This window comes from Camelus dromedarius, chromosome 3, assembly GCF_036321535.1.
Source record: "Camelus dromedarius isolate mCamDro1 chromosome 3, mCamDro1.pat, whole genome shotgun sequence".
NCBI classification, from domain to species: domain Eukaryota; kingdom Metazoa; phylum Chordata; class Mammalia; order Artiodactyla; family Camelidae; genus Camelus; species Camelus dromedarius.
In genome coordinates this window covers 63,504,553-63,518,917 of record NC_087438.1, presented here as the reverse complement: position 1 = coordinate 63,518,917, position 14,365 = coordinate 63,504,553, and the positions used below count along the sequence as shown (strand labels likewise).

At 32.8% G+C, this 14,365-nt stretch overlaps 1 protein-coding gene across 5 annotated transcripts in view; it reads left to right on the top strand.

Annotated features, from left to right (window-relative positions):
• Positions 1–14,365, top strand: part of ARB2A (ARB2 cotranscriptional regulator A) — a 362,845-nt gene that overhangs the window by 74,668 nt on the left and 273,812 nt on the right. For all 5 annotated transcript variants that reach the window (XM_010987660.3, XM_031448348.2, XM_010987659.3 and 2 more), the window contains one exon: positions 9,523–9,588. In XM_010987660.3, the coding sequence (XP_010985962.1) occupies positions 9,523–9,588 (66 nt within the window). The remainder of the gene's footprint in view (positions 1–9,522; positions 9,589–14,365) is intronic.

Sequence of the window (14,365 nt, the reverse complement as noted above, 5' to 3'; positions counted from 1 at the left end):
TTCTTCTAGGATCCTTGGTTCCTTCTAATGGAGAAGGACATATAAAACTCAAGCCCTTAAATTTCCAGTTAGGTCTGGTTATTTTTACTGGAAAATTATATATGTATATACGTATGTGTGTGCACACACACACACACACACACACACACCAAGATCTATGTATTGGTGGTAGTGTTATTCTAGGCTCTCAGAAAACGTGCATGTGAATCTGTGTGTATATATGCATATATATTCATAGTTTTTACTCTCTGTAGAGAGGTAAATATGGAAATAAATAAGATATAGATGTGTATATGTATGTGTATGTACATAAATGTGTATATGCTCATGTAGATACATACCTGTATTCATCTTATCTATATACGTGGTTAGGATGTGTGTGTGTGTGTGTGTGTGTATAAATATAAAAATATAAGTGCATACTCATACCAACTCAATAAAATTTTAAGTATCAAATCTCAAGATGAAGCCCTGAAGCAGCATGAGACCTACCAGAGGAAATAAACTTCAGGTGATTTCTTTCTGCTAAACTCTTACTATATTCTCCTGTATTACTGCCTGAAAACTGAAGGGAGATGACTTTTCTGGGAGGTAGCCAAGGCTCTCTTAGCCCCTTCTTTAGCCAGTAACATGCAACTGATGCTGAATTACCACTCCTGCCAATGTAAAGTGACTAGGTGATGTTTTGTATCTCTATCTGGACATGTAAAGTTAGCAATTAGGAAGGAGGTGAGACTGGAAGGGCTGTAGGAGAGGTGTACCATGGGGACTGTAGAATTTCATTCAGTGTTACTGATAATAAAGGTACTACAGATGCTCAGATTATCCAGTAGTGAAGTTTACCCTTCATATTTAGGTGAGTTAACTTTGAAATCAGGCAAGTTGAATTTTAGCTGCAGTATGTTTGCATATAAGCAGTAAATAAAATGAAATACCCCAATTTAAACTATATTGTGCTCATATTAGCTACTCTTTCACCTTAAAATCTGAGGCTACCATGTATATTATGTTAAATATTCTTACATTAAACATTTTCTTGTATTAAACATAATAAATATTCTCATCTGAAATTTATGGGACTGAGAAACCTCCAGAAAGAATTGGGAGGATAAATAGATAGTTAACCAAGTTACAGGGTTCTCTTTTAGGCCTGTTTCTGCTAATTCAATAATGAAAACTTCAAAAAAGTTAAAAACCAAAAATTAAATTTATTGAATTCTACTTGCTTTTGTTTGAATTACAATCAAGTGCAAACCATAGTCTTTATTTTCAAGGAATGTACATCAAGTAGGGGAAACGAGTAAAAGAGATATAATAAGCAGAGGAATAAAAGCCAGTAAATAATTCTATGCTGAATAGACTTCTTTTGACAGAGGAAATATTTTAGGAGGAAGACTTTATGAAGACGGTGTGCTTTAAGGTGATTTTTTTTTTAAGGATGGTAATAATTGAATAGCCAGAGGTACGAGAGTGTTAGATAATAGAACTAACAGTTAGAGCATAAAATAAGTATCATTTTAAATGGTTAAAAACATAAAAAGAGAAAATAACATAATAATGATTAGAATACTATAAAAAAGAAAGATTAAATAATACCCAATAAAATGTATAGACATCAAAATATAGTCAATAAAGTTAAAAATTCAGTGGATTAGTTAGCAGATTTGACAACAGCTGTAGGGAGAATTGGAGTCCTAGAGGGTAGACCTAAGAAAATTACTAATATGTAGAGAAACAAAAAGGGATGGAAAATATGAAAGAGAACTTACAATAGGGAGAGTGGAACAAGGGTGCCCACCATATATCTAGTAGGAATTTCAGAAAAAGAATGGGAATGAAAAAATATTTGAAGAAATATTATCTGTGAATTATTCTGAATTGGTGAAAGGTTTAGGAAGTACACTGAGTCCTCAGGAAGATCAGTGAGACTTCATTTTCCCCTAGACATAGTGAATCTTCAGCACATCAGAGACATAGGGAAAGGTCATAAAAGAAACCAGAGAATGAAGCCTGATTACCTACAACCTCAGTTAGACTTACAGCAGAAATGTTAACAACCGTGGAAACCAGAAGATACCAGAAAAAATAAATAACTTGTGATGTAGAACTTTATGCCCAAGTAAAACTGCCATTCAGTGTTAGGTCCACATCGAGATATTTTCAGACAAAAGACTGATGGTTTGCTTTTTCCTAAAGAATGAATGAAGAAGAAAAGTGAACTAATGAGAGTGAAAGAGAGGAAAGAAACCAAAGAGGAATACTGAGCAAACAGATTGATAACCACGTGAAAAATCAAAACAGACTTTACCTAGATAAAGCAACAACAAAATAACCACCCCCCCAAAAAACAGGGTACAAAACAAGGGAACAAATATACCATATGCAAGTAGTGTGTAGGATGAGTTTAAAAGGTGGATTAAAGCTCTTTCAACTCTTCAAACTATTCAAAAGGAAAATAAAATTTATTAATTTTAGACTTTGATATGTCAGATACTCATTTTGACACTTTAAAGATGCCACTAGAGGTATAGAAAGAGAACATGTAACTTTTATACCAGAAAGGCAAAAGTAGAAGGAAGTTAATCTAGTAAAAGGTAGGAAAAGAAAAAAAGAAGCATAGAAAAAATGAGGTAAATAGAAGGCACAAAATACAATGAAAAGTAAAATTTGAATTCAACAATCACAGTGAATTAAAGAGATTAAACTTGCCAGTTCAAAGACGGTCAACATGAATTTTAAAAGCAGAACAAAAACTTTTGTATGTTATTTATAAAATACTTACCTAAAATATAAGAGCATGGTAAAGTAGAAATTAAACCTAAGTATGCATACAGTTTTTTAAAAATATCAAAAGTGGATATTTTCCAAAGTGGTTATTTACTGTTTGGGCATCAATATTTGCTATTTTTATTAAGCTATAATAATTATAAAATTTCACATTTTGTTTTAAAATGAAAAAAATATCTGTAATGTTAAATTTAATATATAAGTCTCATCTACTTATTAACTTCTAATACCCGTAGAAGTACTACATTGTCCTGCCAGTGTAATACTAAATCTGACTCTGTTGAGTCATAAAGTGCTCAGCCCTGAAGGTAAAAATTACACTGTGTGAATGTTCTTAAGGTACTGCTTTGGGGATAAACATGTTCTAAATCAAGTCATGGCTCAAAGCTAAAATCTCCTACCACTTGCACTTTGTTTAGAAATGAAATGTGGAAGACTGGCTTCTTAAAAGCCGTGGAGTTTTTAAAATGCTATTTGTATCAGTAAACGAAGTGGAACTGAGTAACACAGAATAGATATGATCTTAACACAGACTGTGTTAAAAGCAAAACTCCTGTCTCTAAAATATCATTAAACTTCCAATATAGTAAAACCTTATAATATCAAGCTTTTTTACATATGTGTTCCATTTGTAAGTCAGACTGCCTATACTGACTCTGCTTGGCTCATTTATGAAGTCAGAGCTAAGTAAGGCAAATGAATAGTGTTAAAAGGAGTTGCTTAGGTAAAACAAAACTGTTTCCAACTGTTCTGAGTATCTATTTAATACAAATACAGGTACATAATTATTTTAAGCAGAGGAGAACTGAGAGAAAACTGTCACCTCACTGTACTAATTACAAATCACTTAATTGTATTCCATCAATTAGAATTAGATTTCTACTAGGTAACAATTGGTTAGCCCAAGGCTCTTTAAAAGTTATCCCCTTTAAAATATTTTGTAGTTCATATTTTACTAATTCAGGTTGGTGGTCTGTTGAGTCTTATTTTCTGAGATTTTCTTTGATTACACGGGGACATAAAATTTCATAGATATAGTAAATCTTTCAGAGTTTTTCGTTCACTTCTATTCATCCACCCCTACACCCAAAATCAGGGTACTCCTAGCATTTAGGTGTCCTCTCCAGGGATGGATGTGACTGATGATTTATGGATGTTGGTGTTTTGTGTCTTAGGTATCTTACATATCCTTAATAATGCTGAGAAATAAAAATTGTTATTGCTGTGAATCAGGCCAAATTTAATTTGTTACTAATGAGTGGGTTTTCTTCATAGTAAAAGAGAACAGAAGCTTGGTAATCTAATAATAAAGTTTATATTTTTATTTAATTAAAATATTTATGTTACTTTTCTTTCATTTGTCCAGTAATATCTCTTGTCATATATCCCATTTTATTTCTGAAATCCAGCTCAAAAAGGTCTAAAGTACCTTCCAGGAAGCTTAGTTTCACTACCCATCTTAAATTATAATCTGCTAGAATAATTTCAGTGCTTTTCAGGGGTAATGGGTATCAGTGTTGGTTTCTTATTTAATTAATGACCAGATAGAAGGCAGAAATGAGTGAGCTACATGATAAGCACATAGCAACTGCTCAGTAAATGTCGAGTAAATTTATTGCAGGGTAAACATACCCCTTCTGTTTAGAAGTACTCCATCAAGAATTAATTTTTATCAGTGTTCATTTTCCGTCTTCCCACAGCCCATTTATTTCATCATCCCTGCTCCTTCTGTTAAAATTTTTTTTAATCTCTAGATAGAGTAACACTAAACTAAAACAAAGTCTAGTTTGATTCCATTTCCTTAGAGGGCATTCATTAATCTGTTGGTAGCCAAGGGATCTATTTTGAGAATATATAATCTCAAGATCACTTCCCTGTCTCCTCCATTGAGGATTCATTTAATTTTAGCTGTATGGCTACTTTGTGGGAGTCAAAATAAATACAGAAAAATTATCAGATGTAGGAATTCTTTTCTCTCCAGTATTTCTTTCGAATAACAATATACTGTTTCATGGGTAGTGTGAGTACCTTGTAGCAGAATATTCTCAGTTCTCCCATAATTTATAATTTTGCTGTCATTAATTTTTCTTTTCTATAGGCTATAATCACCAAAAACATTGTTGCTTTTATTTTCAACGAACTGTTGTCTGTTAGGTCAATTAAAAATGATTATAAAATTTATTTTACCCTTATTTATTTCTTCTCTAACACTCTTCTTTCTTTATGTAATCCAAATTTCTGACCTATATAATTTTCCTTCTTTTTGAACAGTTTTTTGTTAACATTTCTTGCAAGGTAGATATACTCACAAAAGAGTCTTTCAGTTTTTGTTTGAGAAAGTCTTTATTTCTCACTTTTGAAGGATAATTTCACTGGATACAGAATTGTAAATTAGTGAGTATTTTTTTCTTTCAGCACTTTGAATATTTCAGCCTGCTCTCTTCTTGCATTCATGGTTCCTAAGAGAACTCTGATGTATTGTTATCTTTTTACCTCTATAGGTAAAGTCCTCCACATCCCTCACTCCTCCAAATCCCCCCATACTCCCAGTCTGGCTTCTTTCCAGATTTTTTATTTGTGTTTGGTTTTCTGCATTTTTAATATGATATGTCCAGGTATAGTTTTTGATTTTTATTCTTCTTGGAGTTCGTTGTTCTACCCAGATCTGTGGTTTTATGTCTGTCATTGATTTTGGAATATTTTCAGCCATTATTACATCAGATAGTTCTGTTCTTTGTCTTCTCCTTCTGGTATTACTATTACGCATGTATTAAACCTTTTGTAATTATATTACATTTCAGATATTCTGTCCCATCTTTTCATTTATCTCTTTGCTTTTCAGTTTTTGAAGTGGCTACTGACATATCTTGAAACTCTTTGATTCTTTTCTTGGTCATGTCCAGTCTCCTGATGAGCCGATCAAAAGCATTCTTCATTTTTATTAGTGTCTTTGATCTATCATTTCCTTTTGGTTCTTTCTTGGAGTTTCCATCTCTCTGCTTACATTACTCATCTGTTCTTTTATGCTATCAACTTTTCCTAATAAGTCCTTTAGCATATTACTTATTGTTTTAAATTCCAAGTCTGGTAATTCCTAATTTTCTGATGCTTGATATGTCTCTTCAGGTTGTTTCTTTTTGCCTTTTACTGTGCCTGGTAATTTTTTGTTGAAAGCTGGACATGATGTATTGGATAAAAGGAACTTGGGTAGATAGGTCTCGAGTGTGAAGTTTTATGGTTATTATGGCTAGAAGTCAGGCTGTGTTTACTGTTTGCTGAAGCTCTGGTGTCCAAAGCTAAAATTTCCTCTTATGTCCTTATTTTTGTTTTCTCTGATGTCTTTGGGTTTTCCTGGAGACCGTAAGTAGGGGTGAGTCTTGCAGTTCTTTAAGTGTATCCCATTTCTTGTTATTATATAGGAGCCCTCTCGGTATGGTGGTGATGTGGAGAGAAGTGGGAGGAAACCTTCTATAGTCCTCTAATTAGATCTCGGGCTTTTCATGGGCCTTTTGCTTTCCCTGTATTAGTTAGGTTCTGGTAACAGTTCTCCTTGCAGGCGGGCCTTATTAAGGAGAGCAGAGTTCAGTAGTAGTTCAAAATGCTTACCTTCTCCCTCCCCTGCTGGAAGCAGGAGGGGATTTTTCCCTAATCTCCACAGTGAGAACCTAGTGTTTGCTCATGGAAGGTAAAACTCACCGAAGCTTGGGGAATCCTCCTTTAAGGCTGAGCACTCTCCTAATTTTTCATTCTTAAGCTAGTCTTCATTTTGAACCTCTAGAAATTGATCAATTACTGTTGAAAGTGTTCCTACCCCAGGACTGGCTTCAGCCAACACTTTTGCACCTGGGCTTTTCTTACTAGTAAGCCCTGATTCTGTCTCTCTGCCTGTCTGTCTCTCCAGTTTTCTGGGCAGCAGTTTGCCCTGTGACCTCAGTTCTCTGATGGATCTAAGAAGAGTTGTTGGTTTTCACTTCTTCAGCTTTTTACTTTTTGTGAGGATGGAAGTGACTACTTCCAAGCTCTTTAATTTAGCCCAGAAACCGGAAGTTGCTGTGTTTCTTATTAGAATGAAGATTTCACTTTAGAGCATTCTTATTAATCTCTTAAGCCTTTTCTTTTCCTTGTATGAACTTCACTGGAAACAATGTTTGTAGTAAATATTTGAACATAGATTACATTTGAGCAGAGATACTTTTTTCATCTTTCTTTTTAAATTATCTTTTGATTTATTGACTTTTCTAAATACAGACTGCAATTGTACTCAAGCTATAAGCCTACAAATCCTTGATACTTTCTTTCTAGGCCGTAATTCAGCAGTTAGAAAAGATTGTTTTTTTTAAGCCTGAAACACTTATCTTCCTCAAAGGATGTAGATAAGATGAATAGTGAAGAGTATTTGTGTACTGTTTTGAAGTACCTTCAATGCGCCACACACTACCCTGTGTGGATACAAGTAAAGGTAGGGTATCTAAACTGTAGTGTTCTGAGGCTAAGTCAGGTGACAGGCAAATGATATCAAACTTTTATACTTCAGTCATGTCCAGTGGAGCACAGAGGTGGGACATTTTGTTTTATCTTGGAGGATTGGGATGAGGCAGGGAAAATGACACCTAAAGCAGGTGACTTGTGATGTGTCTCTTGAGGATGGCAAAGGCTGAGGACAACGTTCCAGGCAGAGAGAACTGCCTGCAAGATAGATGGTCTACTCTATGGTTGCTTTCCTTCTGCAATCAGGGCTTGGAAGGCAAGGCCAATTGGGCAAGTTAGGTAGTGTTTCTCCAACTCTGCCTGATGTATGGTTTTATTAGAACAGACATTTGCCCTATAATGTTTTTCAAGGTCAAATGTAAGCAGTTTTTAAATTGCTATATATTATCCTGTAGTATGAAATTGAGAATTAACTGTAATATTGTATTTCATATTGACATAAGATATGAACTGCCAAAATGGTTTAATTTTTGAATTGTCAAATTATGTCTTGTATCTTGTGTGTAGTAGAACATTTGAGTTTGTGTTTGATTGGTTCTATTGTTCCTTTAAATGTAAATATATTTTATAACTTCATAGAAGGGAATTTTCAGAAATGATAACCCACTCATTTTAGCTCGTGTCATTTAGTTAAGCTATTTCTCTTGAAGTAGCAGCCCATTATATAACTTTATGGATTATGTTTAGCCTCATCCTACATATTTTTAGGTTATTCCTTCAGATCTATAGCACTGCCACTTTCTGGTGAAGGTATAATAAACATAATTTTAAATACTATGTATATTATAGGAATAGTATTCAATTAATAACTAACAGATTATTGCCTAGTTGTAGTTTAGTGTTGTAGCTTTTGAAATGACTGTTATCAGCCAAGGTAAAGCTGTAGTATACTATTTCTAAAATGAATGAAAACATATACAAGAAGAAAGAGTTTTCAACTCCTTAAAGAAAGCAGAGTAGTGAATCTATTTTAGATTACAGAAGACAGCACCAAAGCAACTGACATCTTAATTTGCTTAGAAAAAATTATCTTCCGATTTTGTTTCATAAAATTAGACTTTCACTTATGTTGCTGCTAAAATTATTCTCTGAGATATTGTGCGTAGATGATAAAAAATATTTTTGAAGAAACACTCCTTAAAATGACCTTTAAAGCCTTTTAAATCATTGCTGTTACTCCAGACATCTCAGTCTTCACTGTCTTTGCTTTCATTAATAAGAATAGGGTATTAGTTTTCTATTGCTGCTGTAACAAATTACCATAAAGTTAATAGCTTAAAGCAACACAAATATATTATTTTACAGTTCTTTAGGTCAGAAGTCCAGTATGAGTGTCACCAGACTAACATTAGGATGTTGGACAGGCTGTTCCTTTTTGAAGGCTTTACTACTTGTTTGAGCTGTTGGCAAAATTTGATTTCTTACAAGAATAGGACCAAGTTCTTTTTTTCTTACTGGCTGTAAGTTAAGGATTACCCCACCTTTTAGAGGCCACCACATTTCTTGGCTCATTGTCTCCTTCCTCCATTCAAAACTACCAGTGACCAGTTGAGGCCTTCTTACTTTGTGTCTTTTTGATATTCTGTTTTTCTGTAATTTTCCAGTTATAAGGATGTATATGATTAGATTGGGCCAACTCAGATAATCCAGGATAATCTCCCCATCTTGGGTTTCTGATCTTAATTATATTTGCAAAGTCCCTTTTACCCTGTAACAGAATATATTAAAGGTTCTAGGAGTTAGGATGTAGGCATCTTTGGACAGTCATGTTTCTGCCTAACAGAAACGGTGATACAAACTGGTGCCTGATTTTGCTGCTTTAGTCTTCCTTTTCTGTTTAGGATACCGCTAACTTTTCTTTCCTTGATTCATTGAATACAAAAGAGGTGTTAGGACTCAGCCATAATAATACTATATTAGATATAATACCTATAGGGAAGTTTTATGGGAAACAGAATTACAGAAATACTGTAAAAAAGAAAATATGCTTACAGAGTGTTGCTTTGAAAAATATAAAGTCCTTATATATTTTTGTGAGTTTGTATTAACTAATTCTACTTCTTAATATTAAGGTCCATAGTTATTCAATACATAGCAGCAGGAAGTAAACCAATAAAGAGTCTCTTAATTTTATATCATAACATTCCAGATAGAGAGATCTCATTCAGAGCAATAAGTCTTAATAGTTTATGTGAATTTTGATAATGGATGACCTTGCATTTTAATGTTTTTTTCTTTCCTACCTAGATCATCACGAAATATGTGTATGAGCTCCTAGAAAAGGACTGTAATTTGAAAAAAATCTCTATTCCAGTAAGTCCAACTTTTAAAAATATTTATGCTTCCAAATAAAATAGTTTTCAATTCATAGGAAAACTTTTGTTTTAGGTTAACTAAGTTTAAATGTTAAGATACTGGTGTTTTGATATTGATAGAGGTTGCATTAAATGCTCAACAGCGTACCTCATCTAATTGTGCATGATAGTTTTTAAAAAGTAATATTCTTTGCTGTAAAGAAAGGAGATACTGATTTCCAGTCTCTTCTGAAAATGATGACACAAAAGGGGACTACCTTTAGTATACCCTTTCTCATTTCATTGGTATAATTGACTTTCGCTTATTTATTTGAAGTAAACCAAGGTACTTTTTGTTGCATTACACATTCACCATCTCTTTAATCATTTCTAGATTTTTTAAAATTATATGCTTGTTTTCTATATTATTTCCTCTGTGTATTTCCAAATTCATTCCTGGTGCTTTCTGTTTCATAATACTACTCTTCCTCTTTTTGGCAGATTGCTTTTTTGAAATTTGGCACATTTTGTCATTTCCGAGTGGAAAAGTTTGAAATTTGTTCTCAGACTCAACTTCTCAAAAGAGCTTTTTTGTTTTTAATGTGAAGCATGAAAGAGTAAGCTTTTAAATGAATTAACAGTACCTTATGTATGAAATGATGGTGGACTAGATTAGATGATTTCACTGTCCCTGACAGCTCTTTTATTTATGATCTATATGAATCTCTAAGACTTCATGAAAGTAATTTATTTAAAACGCGAAACTTTGAATATTGATAATTTTGTTTACATTAAATTTTGCATGAAACTTTAAAATTCTTTGGGTAATGTTATTCTACTATGAATTGGAGGGTTTGAGGGTTTCTTAATACTCTCCATCCTCACAAATTAATTACATAGTTCAATTTTTAAGAAAAGAAATCTGTTTTATATTTAATTTTCTGTAGGTAACCTCAAGTACTAGGTCACATTTTAAGTCATTTATTCATTTTTTCATTCATTCAACAAATACTTATTTAGGGTGCCAGGCACTGTTCCAAGTGCTAGTGACATACTTAGGGAACAAAATAGTATTCTGTGTAATGGCTAGGCTAACCCTTGTTTATTTGAAAACTTCCCTTCCTTTTGAAATATATGAAAACCAAGATGTTAGTATCTTTTAGGGAGTGAATATACTAGTCTTTTTTGGATTCAAACCTCTTGTTTTAGTTTTGACTTTAGATCTAGTGTCTTACTCTGTTAAAACTGTATATTGAATTTGGTCTTCTGGAAAGTCAAGGTAGAATTCTGTAGCTTGATTCAGTCCTCTTTTCTTGTTAATTTTATTTTTTTCCCAAAGTTTCTGAAGAATGATATTTAAAGAGCCTTAGATTAATTCATTGTTATAATACAATTAATATTGAGTCCTGTAACTCTGTTGTACTTCTTCTTCCATGGAACCTTTAAACTCACTTTAATTCCCTAGATTTCCAGGACAAGTCACCAGATAATTGGCCATATTGATCATTTGAAATGATTGTTTCATTAATTTTCTTTATAGAAAGACTGAGATTAGGTTTAGAATGACTTTGCTTTCTAAATCTGATCATTTTCCTCTCATTTAACTTTAGACTATTAAGCTAATAAACACAAAGCTTTACATTATATGAGACCTATAACAAAGTGTCAGGTCCATTTTTGGTTAGTAAAAAATTCTCTGATTTTATAAACTAAGAAGAACCAAAAAAAGTTATTTTAGGGAATTAACCCCTTCTTAAATTATCATCACTTGTTTTATATTGTTGTGAAATATTTATTCCCTAAATGTTAGTTTTCTCCTGAGTTCTCTTAAATCCCAAAGCTAGCAGTGAGAGTGAGGTTTTTCTTGTACAGAGTTGTTATTTTACTAAAGCAATACCACCAAACTTTTTTTTCCTGATGATGAACTGAGTTTTAGTTTTACAGTTTTACTGTTTAACAAGGAAAGAAAAACTTTTCTTTTTTTAAGTTACAGCGCTTTGCGGAAGCCCATGATTTAATGGTAAAGATCACAATCCTTTCCCATGTTTACTCTCCACCTCACATATATAGGTACAAAATATTCTCAATTATAGTGTTTTACATTTGTGTAGAATATTGGATATATAAATTACCTTAATAACTTGACTACAGATTTTTATTTGGTTTATTCAGTTATATTTAAATAAACATCAAAATTAGTGGGTTTTGTGAGTTATCCTCAAATGAATTCTTAACTGCTAAAAATTGTTTGGTGCAGTCTTACTGATCAATGGTCTTTGAAGTTGATTTGACTGTTAAGTGAGGTGGCACAGTGGAGTGTGACCTGTGTATGTATTCCTTAAGGAAAGCTCATCTTAATAAATTACCACTGTTTGAAGATAAGTGACCTTGGATCAGCCATTCTAAAACTTAATTAAGTTAATAAATAAAAAGTTCCTTTATTCATATTTTATTCATATAGATTTAAAATTAGCACTAACTTTACACAGAGTAAATTGTAGTTACCAACTGCAGAGATAAGAGTTCTGCATTAAATTGAGATGACTATTAGCCAATGACCAGCTGAAATACTGCTCTTACTCCTTAATCTTTCATACCACTACATTGTTCATTTTCATTTTTTTTCCTTGAATATTATGATCTCATATTTTTCAAGTCAACTTTCCTGGATATTCAAGTAAAACTCTTGTTTATTTATTCATTCCTACCTTAATTTGTAGTCCCTTTAAGAATTCTTGAACAGTGTTATAATTATAAAAAAACACATTTTTATCTTCTGAGAATAAGTACTCTTCCAGTTTTAAAGTGATTACTGTGGAATTTAAAGTGCCAACATTCCATTGCTCAAAAAATTGATTCAGTTTCTTGGTAACAGGGAACTTAGGCGAATGGAAAAAAGAAACAGTGATCAGCACGTACTGGAAAGTCTATAGCTACAGGTTTTTTCATTAAGATAAACAGATGTCCATTTTCATAGCCATACCAGGATCCATTAAGGTCTCATTGACTTTAAGAGGCTCTTTTATTTCTGTGTATTTAGACATGCTTTTTTGGTAAATGGATGACTGAAAACCTTTGTGGCCTCTTTTTTTATTATTCACTAGCAGCTTTGCTTTTTAATTTTTTCTTTTGTTCATATTACCATTTTCTTTTTTAAAGTTATCTTAACTGAATGATTCCTCTGTTTTCACATAGTGTTCCTAAGTAAAAGGGAATTTTTCTTCTCAGATTTGATTTTCTCTGTTTCTCATCTACTTTTCTTCCTCTGTGACTTCAGTCATACCCACTGTCATCATAGTAATTTGTGTATTCTAGACATCATGGTCTAATGTGGTTGTGTTACACTCCATACTTCTCCTACTGCATACTTAATTACTACTAACAAAATTCTTAGCATTGTATAGCTCTTTTAAAATTCTTTATAATCATGCATTAGTTTAATTTTCCATATGTGCTTTTTGGACTAGGCAAGTGTTATAACCAGCTAAGAGGATGCATTATTTAGTGAAATGCCTTTTATCTAAAGGAAGTCACTGGTGATACTTGATAAGGTTCTTTTTTCCAAAAGTTCATTCATTCTTTTATTAACTGAGTGCCTACAATGTTCTAGTTTCTCTTTTAGGCATTGGGAATGTAGCTAGAGACAAACAGAAATGTCTGTGCCTTCCTGGACTTAAGTTCTAGCGGAAGGAGCAGGCAGTTAATAAACAGATATACAAACCAATCTATAAAGTAAAGGACATTAGATTATGTGTGTTACGTGCTATGGAGAAAAATAAAACAGAGAAAAAGACTAGGGAATTCTTGGGGGTGTTTAATTGGGGGTGGTCAGGGAAGGCTTCACTGAAGAGGTAGTATTCTTTTTCTTAGACCCTGTGGCCATGCTCTTCTTGCCAAAATAATTGCCTTTTGTGCTCTGCTTACATAAATGGCTAAGCATGTATTTCTGACATCAGTCTGATTATTTTAGAAGTGGAGAAATTTTAATTTTTTTCTCATCCCAGGAGTAGTGACTGGGAACATGTAGAATCCAGGGCATTTTTGGTATCATATTTTTGTCTCTTTTCTATTTTGATAATTGTATGAATATATACTGTTGACAAAGTGAAGTGTTATTGTATTACCTAGCACATGGATTGGCCTTTTCTATTTGAGGATGTGTTTATTACCAGCTGTCCAGATTTTAACTTCTGGCTCTGACCTGGGAGCACAAAAACTTCCATTCCTAGTTACTTGCCACTGCTGATGTGGAATACCACTCCGACCGTGCCATGGCATATGTAATAAAAGGTTGAGAAGTTATTCTGAATCTTTCAAATCTAAATGATACATCATCTAGTTTAAACTTAAATACTAGGTATAATCAAAATGAATAAAAATATTCCCTTTCATTACTAATACATAAAATAAGGTCATCAAAGTACACAAATAATATTCCTTCATAAAATAATTGCTGTATAAGCTTGTGTTCATACTCTGAATGAAATTTCAAAGTCTGTTTACATAGAACAGCAGGTGTTTCAATTTTTAAATAGTTCCTTCTCCTACCTTTTGAAAGCTTAGTAGTATTCCCTGCGAATATATGGTTTTCCAATATGTGTATCTTCCAATTGAGTTTTCCTGTTTTTTATTTTAGGTGCAACTTGTTTCTGTTATAGAATTATAGACTTCATAGCTGTATGACCTTGGACAAGTTATTTAAACTTCCTAAGCTTCAATTTCTTCATTTATAAATGAGTATAGTAATAGTACCACATTAATAGAATTGTGATTAATTGAAATAATGTTTTTAAAAC